Source organism: Schistocerca nitens, chromosome 10 (genome assembly GCF_023898315.1).
Source record: "Schistocerca nitens isolate TAMUIC-IGC-003100 chromosome 10, iqSchNite1.1, whole genome shotgun sequence".
Lineage (NCBI taxonomy): Eukaryota > Metazoa > Arthropoda > Insecta > Orthoptera > Acrididae > Schistocerca > Schistocerca nitens.
In genome coordinates, this window is record NC_064623.1 from 210,282,362 (window position 1) to 210,294,922 (window position 12,561).

Here is a 12,561-nt window from a genome sequence, read left to right on the forward strand (position 1 = left end):
TGCATGTCATAAATTATTTCTGATTATAATTTTCTTTGCTTAAGAATAAAATTATGTATTAAATGCAGAGTGAAAATAGTGTAATGCAAAATGGACATAAAAATACTTGTTTTGTGTTTTGATAAGCATTCGTAGTTCCGTTGCATAGTGTTTTGTTTTTTAATTGCAACAAATTATAAAATTATGTGGTGATAAAGGTGTGTAAAATTATATACTGTATTTAGGTTTAAGTATTTAAATCTTATAAAATTTGTAAACAGATTGTGGCCATGTTTAGGAATTATTTTGATTAATGTAGTGTCACGTGACCCAACTCAGGACTGGGGATACGAGTGGGAAAATGTGGTCTTTGGTCATTGTCCATTGTGGTGGTAAGTTTGGAGTGGCAAATTGCTGCAAGTGTAAGCATGGACACCAGTGTATGCGAATAAACTGTGAAGGAACAACATGAAAGTGTGTAGGTACAGGACAATAAACCACATGTGCAAATTGCACCGATCAGATTTATTTATGAACTTTGATATGCATGGCCACAGAGTTAGAAATGTTTTTTTAAATAAATAAGTTTCAATCTGAACTTGTATAGTGTACCTCATTTTGCGCAAGGTTGTGCTATAGACAATTGTGTATTCAATTCACTGCTGTTCAGTCCAACCCCAGTTGCTGAGTGGTCATCGTGACAGAATGTCAATCCTAAGGGCCCGGGTTCAATTCCCAGCTGGGTCGGAGATTTTCTTCATTCAGGGATTGGGTGTTGTGTTGTCCTAATCATCATCATTTCATCCCCACCGATGCACAAGTTGCCGAAGTGGCGTCAAATCGAAAGACTTGCACCCGGCGAAAGGTCTACCCGACGGGAGGCCCTAGTCACACTACCAGATGACTGCTGTTCAAAGGCTAGCCAATATATGACTCAGTATTAGGGGTGCAAATGCAACCATTCACTGCCAACCCTCGTTGCAGATGAGCCACGAGTAAAATAGGTAGTGAACGAGCCCGAGTACAGTTGCACATGTTTTGTCCCAGTATTGCATATGGACGATAGATGCCTCTCATTGCTCTCAAAAATAGTCTGATGGCTGTGCAGTATCGGGACAGGTTGCTACAACCTATATTGTCCAGCCCAACAGCCAACATTCTGGTGGTTTGTCCCTCTTTCGAAAAGATAATGCTATGAGCATACTGTGACCACCACCTTGTGAATACCTTCCTCCAGGAGGCAGGGATAACTGAATGGAATAGTTTGTGGTATCTGCTGACAAGAACGCAACTGAGTATGCCCTGGTGCCACTTTAAATATCAATGCACTGCTGCAGGAACTCTTAAAACACACTGGATGAGCTCCAGAGTCATCATCAAAGAGAGGGACAAGCTTGAGCAGCAGGAACCAAGTATATCACAACACATGGAAAAACATGGCACTGAATATGGACTCTCACACCATATTGTGCTGACAATGTCTTCTCAGGCTTCCATCCAGGTGGCTTTGTTGAATTTCTGCGATGTTTCAATGAGTGCCACAAACCATCCAGAACAAGGGATGCAGGATGCTCAGAGCACATCTTCTGGGGATCTACGACAAAGCTGTTGAAAATAGACATTTCCTATCTCGAGAATGTCTACTAACAAAGTTTCAAGGACTAGTTTTAAAGGAGGACTCTAAGAATATACTACATTCACCTACGTATAACTCACAAAGGGATTGTGAGGATAAGATCACAATAATTACAGGATACACAGAAACATACAAACAATTGTTCTTTCTGCACTCCACACATGAATGGCACGGGAAGAAACCCTAATAACTGGTACAATGTGATGCACCCTCTGCAGAGTGTAGATGTAGATGTAAAAGCTCTCCCACATATTGTTCAGCACACAACACTTTTTCTCTAAGAGTTGTCCCAGGCAACATTTGAACATCTATCAGATATTTGTCATCTTGCCCCCACCCATTTATGTGTTTTCCTACACCTGAAGAAATTATTGTACCATCAACATTATCAGTCAAGGACAGAGATAGATAGCTCATAACACATGCATTGTTTTTCCTAGCAGTAGACTTCTACCACACATTGAACCCAGTGTGAGAAGTTTCAACACAGATCGAAGTAACTGTTGCGTCTTTTTTCAAGTGACTATGTTTTCTTTTTGATAACTGCCACAAGCAAACTTACTATATATGCATAAATCTTTTATGTATCTGATACGTCCAAATTATCTTGCTTTGTGCGACATGTCATCCTGTCACAACTGAAGAGTTGAACTTGATGAACAAGCAACAAGCTGCAACTATCTGATAGCCTGCTATGACTTAATAGCTTTAGTGTAATAGCACCTACAAGAGAATTCATCTACAATAGCAGCACAAACTGAAGGTTCATCTTGGAGTCAATACTCTTGAGGTACATGTACTCACCTGCACTGCCTTGGTGATCTGCCTCACAAATCTCCCATAAACAATGGCAACACCAGCCAGAGGGGGTACAATTGCAAGGCCAACAAGTGCCAGCTGGGGTGACATGTAGAACTGTGGAAATAAATAAATAAATAAAAAAAAACATTATAATTATTTATATATGAAAATGCAAAGAAACAACTATTTCAAGAATAAGCCACCAATATACTGCAATTCACAGTTGTTCTAGAAAGAACCAATGACCATTTATGAAAGCTTTGGGAGGAACTCAATAAAACCAAGGACGAGTTAGCTATGTTGAAATTTAATGGAAACAGTGGCTCTCAACAGAGTTGATCAAGGAATTAAATATAGGGGGGAGGTACCAACCTGTCCACACAGTTTCCCCAAGTCTCAGCCTGATGGTGATTTTTATCCCATACACTTCTCAAAAGCATTTTCAAAACTGTTACCAAAATGCTGTAACAACACTGAAAGAACTGATTTTGCTCTAGACTAATTAGAAGGGGATGCTGCTGAATGGGGAACAGACCATCAGAGGAATTTTCCTCCTGGGATGACTTTCAAGCACAATTTAGGAGAAAGCACTGGTCATCCAGTACTGAGGAGTAGTTAACGTTAGAATTATTGGATGCAAAGCACTGTAACAATAGTTAGGGTGGTTACAAAAAACACATGGTGGGACATCTGACCAGGTAAAAATATTTAGACAAATCCATCGAGGAGAGTCATTTGATCGAGGTGCTGGTGAGAAGGGTATCTTACCACATAAGAAAAGATACACGATATAGGGACTGGGTGACAGTAAATGGTTTTTAACCTTTGTGGAAGGATTAGATGCACTTAGCAAAGGAAGAGTAGATTGCTCACAGAGTGAGAACCGTACATCAGAAAATCAAGACGGAAACCATCACCCTTCAAGATTTCAACGAAACAACAAGAGTGGATTTTGTGATGTTAAGCAGCTGAATTAATAATGCTGACATAATCAGGGGAATAATCAGTCTCACACTTTTACATCCTCTCATACGAATAATCGAGGCAAATATGTTACGGCACATCGGTCATTTTCTAATCGACAGTTGGAAAACAATGTGCAAGAGCAGGGGCCGATAATGAAATTTTAGCCCCACATACCTAGAGAAGATTTTAGGAGGGTCGAACCTCCTTGTAGGCCAGACACATTGATGACCACCAAACTCCAGAGTTAACTGTTACATTTCTAAGGCACTTTGTTTTATATGTAACATTTTCATTTTCTTTATTCTATCCGGTTTGTCGAATTTTATGCATTCTTTGACTACCTTATGACAAGCCAATCTGCAGAAATAATGAGCACCTTAACATTGGATAAACACATGCAAAAAAAGTAATTTTTGCTCTCACCGGCATACTCAACAAATGACAAGCGTAAATATTGTGTCAAATGGAGAGCATTTCAGCATCTTAACTGAATCATTAACTCTTAAATAAAATAGAAACAAAGAGTCAACAGAGGAGTACGTTTACTAACAGTTGCGTAATTTATTATTATCTGTTACCAAGACCAAGAAACCGGTGGAACCCCTATGTATGAATCAAGCAGCAAGAAAACATTCAACATACATGGGTAGTGCACAGAACCCTCCAGTGTGCAGCACATATAATGACTAAAAATTTATTAGCCACATAGAGTTAGGCACAGAGGAACGGCACACAGGGACAGATTCTGAAGACAATAAGAGTGAGTCACTTTGAAAGAAGTGAGGAAGTAGTGAAGATAGAGCACTGAGCAGGAATGTGTACCCACGTATGTAATCTGGTGCAACTGTTAAGGTTAGGATACCAAAAAGATCGTGACGTCACCAAAAGGAGGAGTGAAATAATATATATTGGGACACTATCAATGTGAGATTATGTATGATAGTACAGATGCAAGCCTTCTGTGGGGGACAGTGTATGGTCGATGCCTACAGATCAATATGTTATGACTTACTCCAAAGTTGCGACACAGGGGGATCTGAGTTTTACAGTTCACTGACAGAAGCATGTAGTAAATAGACGATATGGATGCAGATGTCTGAGCTTTGCGAATTATTAATAACGCAGGATGTGATCGGCAGATAACATGATATGTAGAGCAATGAAAGGTTGCTAGGGTTAAAAGTTTGTGACTCTGTTGGTTTTATATTAATATGAAGAAGACAGTAGATGGCATAGAAATACGTGCGGTAATCCACGTTTGGTGATGCCTAATGAGGGCCTGATAAATGAGTCTACCTATTCTATAATAATGAACAGATTTATAAAAAGTTTATTTGGGGAAAGTTTATACAAGGATATTACAAATGATTGAAGCGATTTCACAGCTCTACAATAACTTTATTATTTGAGATATTTTCACAATGCTTTGCACGCACATACAAAAACTCAAAAAGTTTTTTTAGGCATTCACAAATGTTCGATATGTGCCCCTTTAGTGATTCGGCAGACATCAAGTCGATAATCAAGTTCCTCCCACACTCGGCGCAGCATGTCCCCATCAATGAGTTCGAAAGCATCGTTGATGTGAGCTCGCAGTTCTGGCACGTTTCTTGGTAGAAGAGGTTTAAACACTGAATCTTTCACATAACCCCACAGAAAGAAATCGCATCGGGTTAAGTCGGGAGAGCGTGGAGGGCATGACATGAATTGCTGATCATGATCTCCACCACGACCGATCCATCGGTTTTCCAATCTCCTGTTTAAGAAATGCCGAACATCATGATGGAAGTGTGGTGGAGCACCATCCTGTTGAAAGATGAAGTCGGCGCTGTCGGTCTCCAGTTGTGGCATGAGCCAATTTTCCAGCATGTCCAGATACACGTGTCCTGTAACGTTTTTTTCACAGAAGAAAAAGGGGCAGTAAACCTTAAACCGTGAGATTGCACAAACCACGTTACCTTTGGTGAATTGCGAATTTGCTGCACGAATGCGTGAGGATTCTCTACCGCCCAGATTCGCACATTGTGTCTGTTCACTTCACCATTAAGAAAAAATGTTGCTTCATCACTGAAAACAAGTTTCGCACTGAAAGCATCCTCTTCCATGAGCTGTTGCAACCGCGCCGAAAATTCAAAGCGTTTGACTTTGTCATTGGGTGTCAAGGCTTGTAGCAATTGTAAACGGTAAGGCTTCTGCTTTAGCCTTTTCCGTAAGATTTTCCAAATTGTCGGCTGTGGTAGGTTTAGCTCCCTGCTTGCTTTATTCGTCGACTACCGCGGGCTACGCGTGAAACTTGCCCGCACGCGTTCAACCGTTTCTTCGCTCACTGCCGGCCGACCCGTTGATTTTCCCTTACAGAGGCATCCAGAAGCTTTAAACTGCGCATACCATCGCCGAATGGAGTTAGCAGTTGGTGGATCTTTGTTGAACTTTGTCCTGAAGTGTCGCTGCACTGTTATGACTGACTGATGTGAGTGCATTTCAAGCACGACATACACTTTCTCGACTCCTGTCGCCATTTTGTCTCACTGCGCTCTTGAGCGCTCTGGAGGCAGAAACCTGAAGTGCAGCTTCAGCCGAACAAAACTTTATGAGTTTTTCTACGTATCTGTAGTGTGTCGTGACCATATGTCAATGAATGGAGCTACAGTGAATTTATGAAATCGCTTCAATCATTTGTAATAGCCCTGTACTTATAGTTAATAATTGGTCAAATTGGTTGGATTGATACATATTTTCTAGAGGAAGTTATTTTAATGCAAATAAAGAATTCCATATTTACCTACTTTACTTGAAGGAAAGATCAAGTAAGATGTAGAATCCATAAATTACCATTACCTGAGTTATTTGCCCATCAATTAAATATTGATAAGTAAAGTTAAATGGAGAATGGTCTTCTTACTTAAATATACGACTGGTAGACAAACTGATTCATAAACAGATTAATTTCTGAGGTGGTTTGTGCCAAGAATGGGCTCTTACACTACTTCAGTGAGTCAGGTATGTCTACAGAGTAACTGAAACAATATAAAAGCAGTTGTGTCTAGAGCATGCAACTATTACTTACACTCTGAACTTCCCTTTTTCCTGCAGACATGAAAGATACATCAGGACAATTAGATAATTGTGAGTGAAAGAATTCTAAGTCTGATATATTATGGAGAGTTTTTTTACACATAAATAAATGAAATAGCGCTTAACACAGATGCTATATATTAGTAGTTTCAATTTGTCTTCTATTCAAAGTTAAAAGACAGAATATGTGGTGAAATTGTTGTTTTTAGTTGATAATTCCCCAGAAAGAATTTAGCCCATACTAAATTAGTGAGATTCCACAATTGAGACATCTTTTGTCTATGGTGAGAGACATTTGGTGTACCCTATCAGTTCACCTAAGTGATAGGATGCACCATGTTGTTAGTGGAGACGAATGAGGATCGTCAATCTAGAAAATATTTTCTAATAGTTTGTCTGATGGAACACACCTACTGGGTGTGGGAATTCATTTCTATCTGTGCACGTTATCAAGTGTAAATTGGCGCAGTGTCTCTATCAGACAGGACAATGCGGGCAGCAGATCCACACATTGCAGCACTTGCTGGTGTGGTGATTTCTCCTTGCAGCTGACCCCGCATTGAAGTTACACCAGGTATCAGGGAGTAAGGACATTTGTGATACTCAACACTTACGTCATGAGATGAAAAGAAGAAGTTAGTTAGTTTGCTATGATCTGTCAAAATGGATGTACACAGTGCATGTAATGTCAAAAGTTGTAAGGCAGACATAGATTGTATGAGGTTTTTCCAGGCTGTAAATGGTGGATGCATATACGCAGATAAAAATAGAAGTTCATTCTATAATTTCGTTTTGTATTCAGAAGTAAGAGCAGTTCTGTCCAGTTTCCAGCACAAGACCAACTGCGTAGAAAATGAAGCCAATGAAAAGAAGAGACACTGTACAGAGGGATGATAAATTTATAGATTTCAGGTTTATAAGGACAGACCAAATTATAACAGCACTTGAATCTGTCCACGTCTGCTCAAGATTAGAGGGACACCTCTAAGGCTCTCATTCATGATGCGATTAACAGAGCATGACATTTAAGTGAGTGAATGACTGAACGAATAAATACATAAATAAATAAATAAATAAAGACATGCTAGAAAGACATACAAAAGATAATTTAAAGCAGTTTATACCATCATAGAAACACCTGCAGTAGCCATAGCTGTGGAGCGCAGTCCGTCTGACACATTGGAAGTGACTGCCTGGCTTACAACAGATGTGTCAGATGAGAGCCGGTTGATCAGCTCCCCTGTCTTGTTACGGTCGAAGAAGGCAACTTCCTGTTTCACTATCGAGCCAAACACCCGTTGCCGCAGAGCTTGCGTTATGCGGTACCCTGAGAAACAGAAATTTCAAAAAATATACATTATTTTATGGTGCCAGCACTTTCTAAAGCCTCAAAGGATTTTTTACTGGCAATAAATCTCTAACAGAATGACCTCCTCTGCGCAAACTGAGAAGGACTCTGAAAACATCAATTGTGTGAAACCTAACTCACACTTTTACCATAAGACCACCTACAGGTCACGGATTGAGGCAGTTAGGTAAGTGTATCATTTCTGAACTTGTGAAAAAGCATTTAACTTGGTACCACACCAACAGTTATTAACAAAGCACTTATATGGAGAACCAAACAATATTTGTGACTAGTCTGTAGCATTCAAGATATGAAGAACTTACATTTGTCAAGGAAAAAAAAGAGAGGAAACTGAAAACAGCACTTTCTATCAGAGAATGAAATTGTGCAAGGAGACAAAAAAGAATACTAAAATATATCTCTTTAGAAAGGCAACTAAAATATTCTTCATAAACAGCGCATGGGCCTTAGAGGACTCAAGCAATGGTTAGTATTGAAAGGGAACAATTACAACGTCCTGTCATTCTGCAATACATCATCACAATGTAATGCCTTGCACAATAAAATCTTGTACCAAGATATACAGCACATGATAGTAATGCTTAGTCATTCTCCTGAGCTGAATGTCTCACTCATCATGGGAGCATGCTGTCCAGTTTTTCAGGTGAACTGAGGAAACATGAAGATGTTCATGAGACATAATTGCATGTTTACAAGATGGGAGTCAGTTTCCCAAACAGATTGGAGGCAGTGCAAGGAGCATAAGAGTCTGTTCGTGGTCCAGGAGTCACCATTGGTTGCCCTTTGTGTGTGTGTGTGTGTGGGGGGAGGGGGGGGGGTGCATTAGTGATGCGGTGCGAAACTACTTCCTTTTTTTATGACATAATTTATCTGGTACAAACTGTTTCTAAATCAAAGAACATTATACAAATAGGAACTTACCCAATATGGCAGTGCAGTCATTGAGACACTGACCTCATATTCCGGAGGATGGAGTTTGCTCTCTGTCTGACCACCAAATTTAGGTTTGCCATGGTTTTCCTAAACTACTTCATGAAAATGCCAGAGTGGTTCCCTCAGCAAGGCCATGGCCAACTACCTGTCATATCCCCATAAAAGCACACTTATATAATCTGTGTGTATGTATATTTTGGGCTATTTATTTTCACTGTATTATGATAACAATCCTATATCACTGAGAGATGATCCTTGGGTGAATAAATAGATCAAATCAGTATGTTAGCACAGATGGGGTTCATCTACACAAGTAGAAGTAACTTCAGGCATGCCCCAAAGAAGTGTTGATCTTGTATACTAATGACCTAACAGACAGTATCAATCATAGCCTCAGACGTTTTGGAGATGATGCAGTTAGTCGTAACAAAGTACTACATGAAAAATTGTCCACACTAATGTCCATTACTTCATAACAAGAAAAAATGTAGTATCCTGTGACTATATCATCAATGAATCACAGGTGGAATTAGTTAGCTCATATACATACATCATACACAATGCGCATGTAGCAATCTGTAAGGATATGAAATGGAATGATTACAAAGGCTATGTTGTAGGTGAGGCAGATAAAAGATTCTGGTTCATTGGCAGGATACTGGGAAAATGCTGTCAGTCTACAAAGGAGAGGATTTAATGTTCCATCAATGACAATGCTGTTAGAGAGAGCACAAGTGCAGTTTAGGGAAGGACAGGAAAGGAAACTGGCAGTGCCCTTTCAAAGAAACCATCCCAGAATTTGCTTGGAGCGATTTAAGGAAATCAAGGAAACCTAAATCTGGGTGGCGATTGGAGCCGTTGTCCTCCCAAATGTGAGTTGTGTGTGCTAACCACTGCAGCCCCTCACCCAGTGACTGATTGCTTACACATCAATTATGTGTCCCATCTTACAATACTGTTGCAGTGTGTGGGACTCATACAAAATACAATTAATGGCAGTAGTGAATGTATACAGAGAAGGGGAGCACAAAAAGTTTATTGGATGTGAACGTTACGATTAACCAGCATTTACATCCCTGAGTCCTAATATTCCAATAAATTATAAAATGAGTGGCTGATAAGATACTTATTTTATTTTAGTTTTGAATATTTAGAGATTTCCAATTTCTTGCACGATATCTGCTGGCAACCTGTCAGACTTTTGCACCACAAATATCTTTTTGAACTGTAGACAGGCATACGTATTCTACATGGAAATAATTTTTAATAGTATTGTGGTTGTGGATTTCACAATTCATACTAAATTCCAACTTATTATTAACTACAGATACCATTAAGGAGTAAACATTACGGCACGTGAGTATAAGATGCACTATGTCCCAGCAGTGGGTCCTGCAGAACAATCAGTTATCAACTTTGTGTAACATTCTCAAAGTCTTTTCGTGAGACATTGTCCAAGGATATTATGCACTAAGACACTGTTGAGTAAAAATATGTTGTGATCAACACAGTGGGAGAGATTCCTAAGTGAAATGTGACAGAAGTGAGTGTTTCCATTAATTAATCCACATGCCAGAGCCAAACCCATTTCTTATCCATATGGATTCCTTGGAGTTTCACACATGCAGCTTCATCTACTGAATGCTAGAAATCTCTATTTCTAACATCTGTAAGCCAGTTTTATGTATTTAGAATTCGGTAATACAAGTCTTTGAAACTGCCACTCCCATTTCCCTACAAGCCTCAAGCTTCTGTCTTGGCTTTTGCTCAATGTCCAAAACCCACCCCATGCCCTACGAAGTGTGCATCTCTGGTCTCTGTTAAAATGGTTGCTGTTTATTCTAGTTTCTGCCACTTCTTTTATAACAGAATCCCAATATGATGATATTTGAGAAAAATTCTCATATTTTCAAATTGTATTTTATGCTCATTTTTTAGGCAACATTCAGCCACTCCTGACTTCTCAAGTTCCCTTTGTTTAATATACAATAAATACTTCGCACAATGATCAGCAACAGTTGTGAACAGCTTGACTTATGTAAAAGCTACAACATTCACAAAGGACACCATACATACCAGTAACTCTAAGAATAATGTTGTCTTTAACAGAGTGTAAAATATCTCATATGTTGGAGGTGGGCCGAAACACTGGTCTAGTACACACCTCTTCAACAAAGGTCCTATGTTGTTAGTCATTGCTCCACAGTATGGAAGGAGAGCAACTGGCTTGGCTTCTTCTGATGATTCACGAGGCATCTTTCACTGGTGACACCTGAAAGCTTTTGCTATTTCTCCCTTGCAAGTAAGTATTTTCTCTGAACATGCACTTCAGATGCTACAAATTCAGACTCTAGATGGTCATCATCAAAAGTTCTCTCTGCCCTGTGAACTACTCAGGACTGCTTTCTTGTGTGCAGTGCGACGAAAACTATTGACATTCAACTACAGGTCAGCCTGCGTAGATTTCCTATATATTGGGTGACCACTTTCTGCTCAGCTAAATCGTTAAAGAATGGAAGCTTGCCATCCCTCTCCAACCGGACAGTGAATTTAATTCTGGGACAGACACTGTTCATGTAGTCGATGATCTGCTGCCATGAGTTTTCACCATGAGGCCATATCAAGAATGTGTCATCAACGTACCATACGGTGGTTTACACTATCATATTTCTTTGACAAATAAACTGATCAAATATTCGTCAAATTTCTTCAACATAGATCTTTGACGTGGTGCTAAAAAGGGGTATTACACTGTCGCCATATTTTTTGTCAAATTTCAAGTTGGCAGGTGACAACTTGTTATTATGCGCAGCAGTTGCTAGTACCACAATTGCATTGTGTGTGTATTTGGAAGAAAGCAGTAGAAAAAAAGGAAACATACTTGCATGAAGCAACATGCATTACGTCAAGATAATAAAAGCATTCAGCAAAATTTGTTCTGAGAGATGAAACTGGAGGAAGTCAAGTCTTAATATAAAAATTATTTAGAAATGGATGACAGTATATTTCAGTATTTGCTCAGTAAACTGGCTTCTCATATTACAAAACAGAATACTGTCTTGAGACATGCTATACGTGTAAAAGACAGGCAAACTGTGACACCACGATTTCTTGATACATGAGAGAGCTACTCTAGTTACAACACAGCACCCGAATACCACATTGCACATTAACCAAAATAAATCCAGAAACATGTGAAGCAATTTATGAAGCACTGAACATACATGAATGTTAAGTCCACTATATGGGCAATAAGAACTATTTTTAATTTTGGATAATTTAATTAATGGAATTAGTGTTCCAACAACCACAAAATAAATAAAAAGTATGAAACAGATGAAGAGCTTTTTAACATGTGCCATCTAGAGTTCAAAAATTGACAAAATACAATGGAAAGCTAAGAAAGAATTTTTTATTTTAGAGTGTGGCCACATCTTCTATTCTGGCTTGCTGAAAAGCTGCCTGGATATTTCCAGATGTAGAGGTGGATAACTGTAGCTGTGATTGTGAACACAAAGTCGCCTGCAGCATATTCCACCTGCCCATCAACACACAATAGCTTGCACTGTATCCCTTGCTCACCACACACCCTAGTCAAAGCAAGTTTATTAAAAAAAAAGAAAAAGTGTCGAAGAAACAAACTAACTTTGAAGCCTTGTTTACAAACACACTACAGAGACATCAAATAGCTGCAGCGATGCCAGTGCTCGAAGCAGTTACATTTCACATTGCAGTGAACAGAAGACGAACAACTTTTATGATCAAATCTATGATGAGGACCTAGATTTGATCATATTTATTT

General features: G+C 39.2%; 1 protein-coding gene across 1 annotated transcript in view; it reads right to left on the bottom strand.

The window, feature by feature from the left end:
* LOC126210662 (ATP-binding cassette sub-family B member 10, mitochondrial-like) overlaps positions 1–12,561 on the bottom strand; it is a 137,531-nt gene that overhangs the window by 97,350 nt on the left and 27,620 nt on the right. The window contains exons 3-4 of the mRNA XM_049939993.1: positions 7,582–7,784; positions 2,420–2,530 (exon numbers count right to left, since the gene is read on the bottom strand). Coding sequence (XP_049795950.1) covers positions 2,420–2,530; positions 7,582–7,784 — 314 coding nt within the window. The remainder of the gene's footprint in view (positions 1–2,419; positions 2,531–7,581; positions 7,785–12,561) is intronic.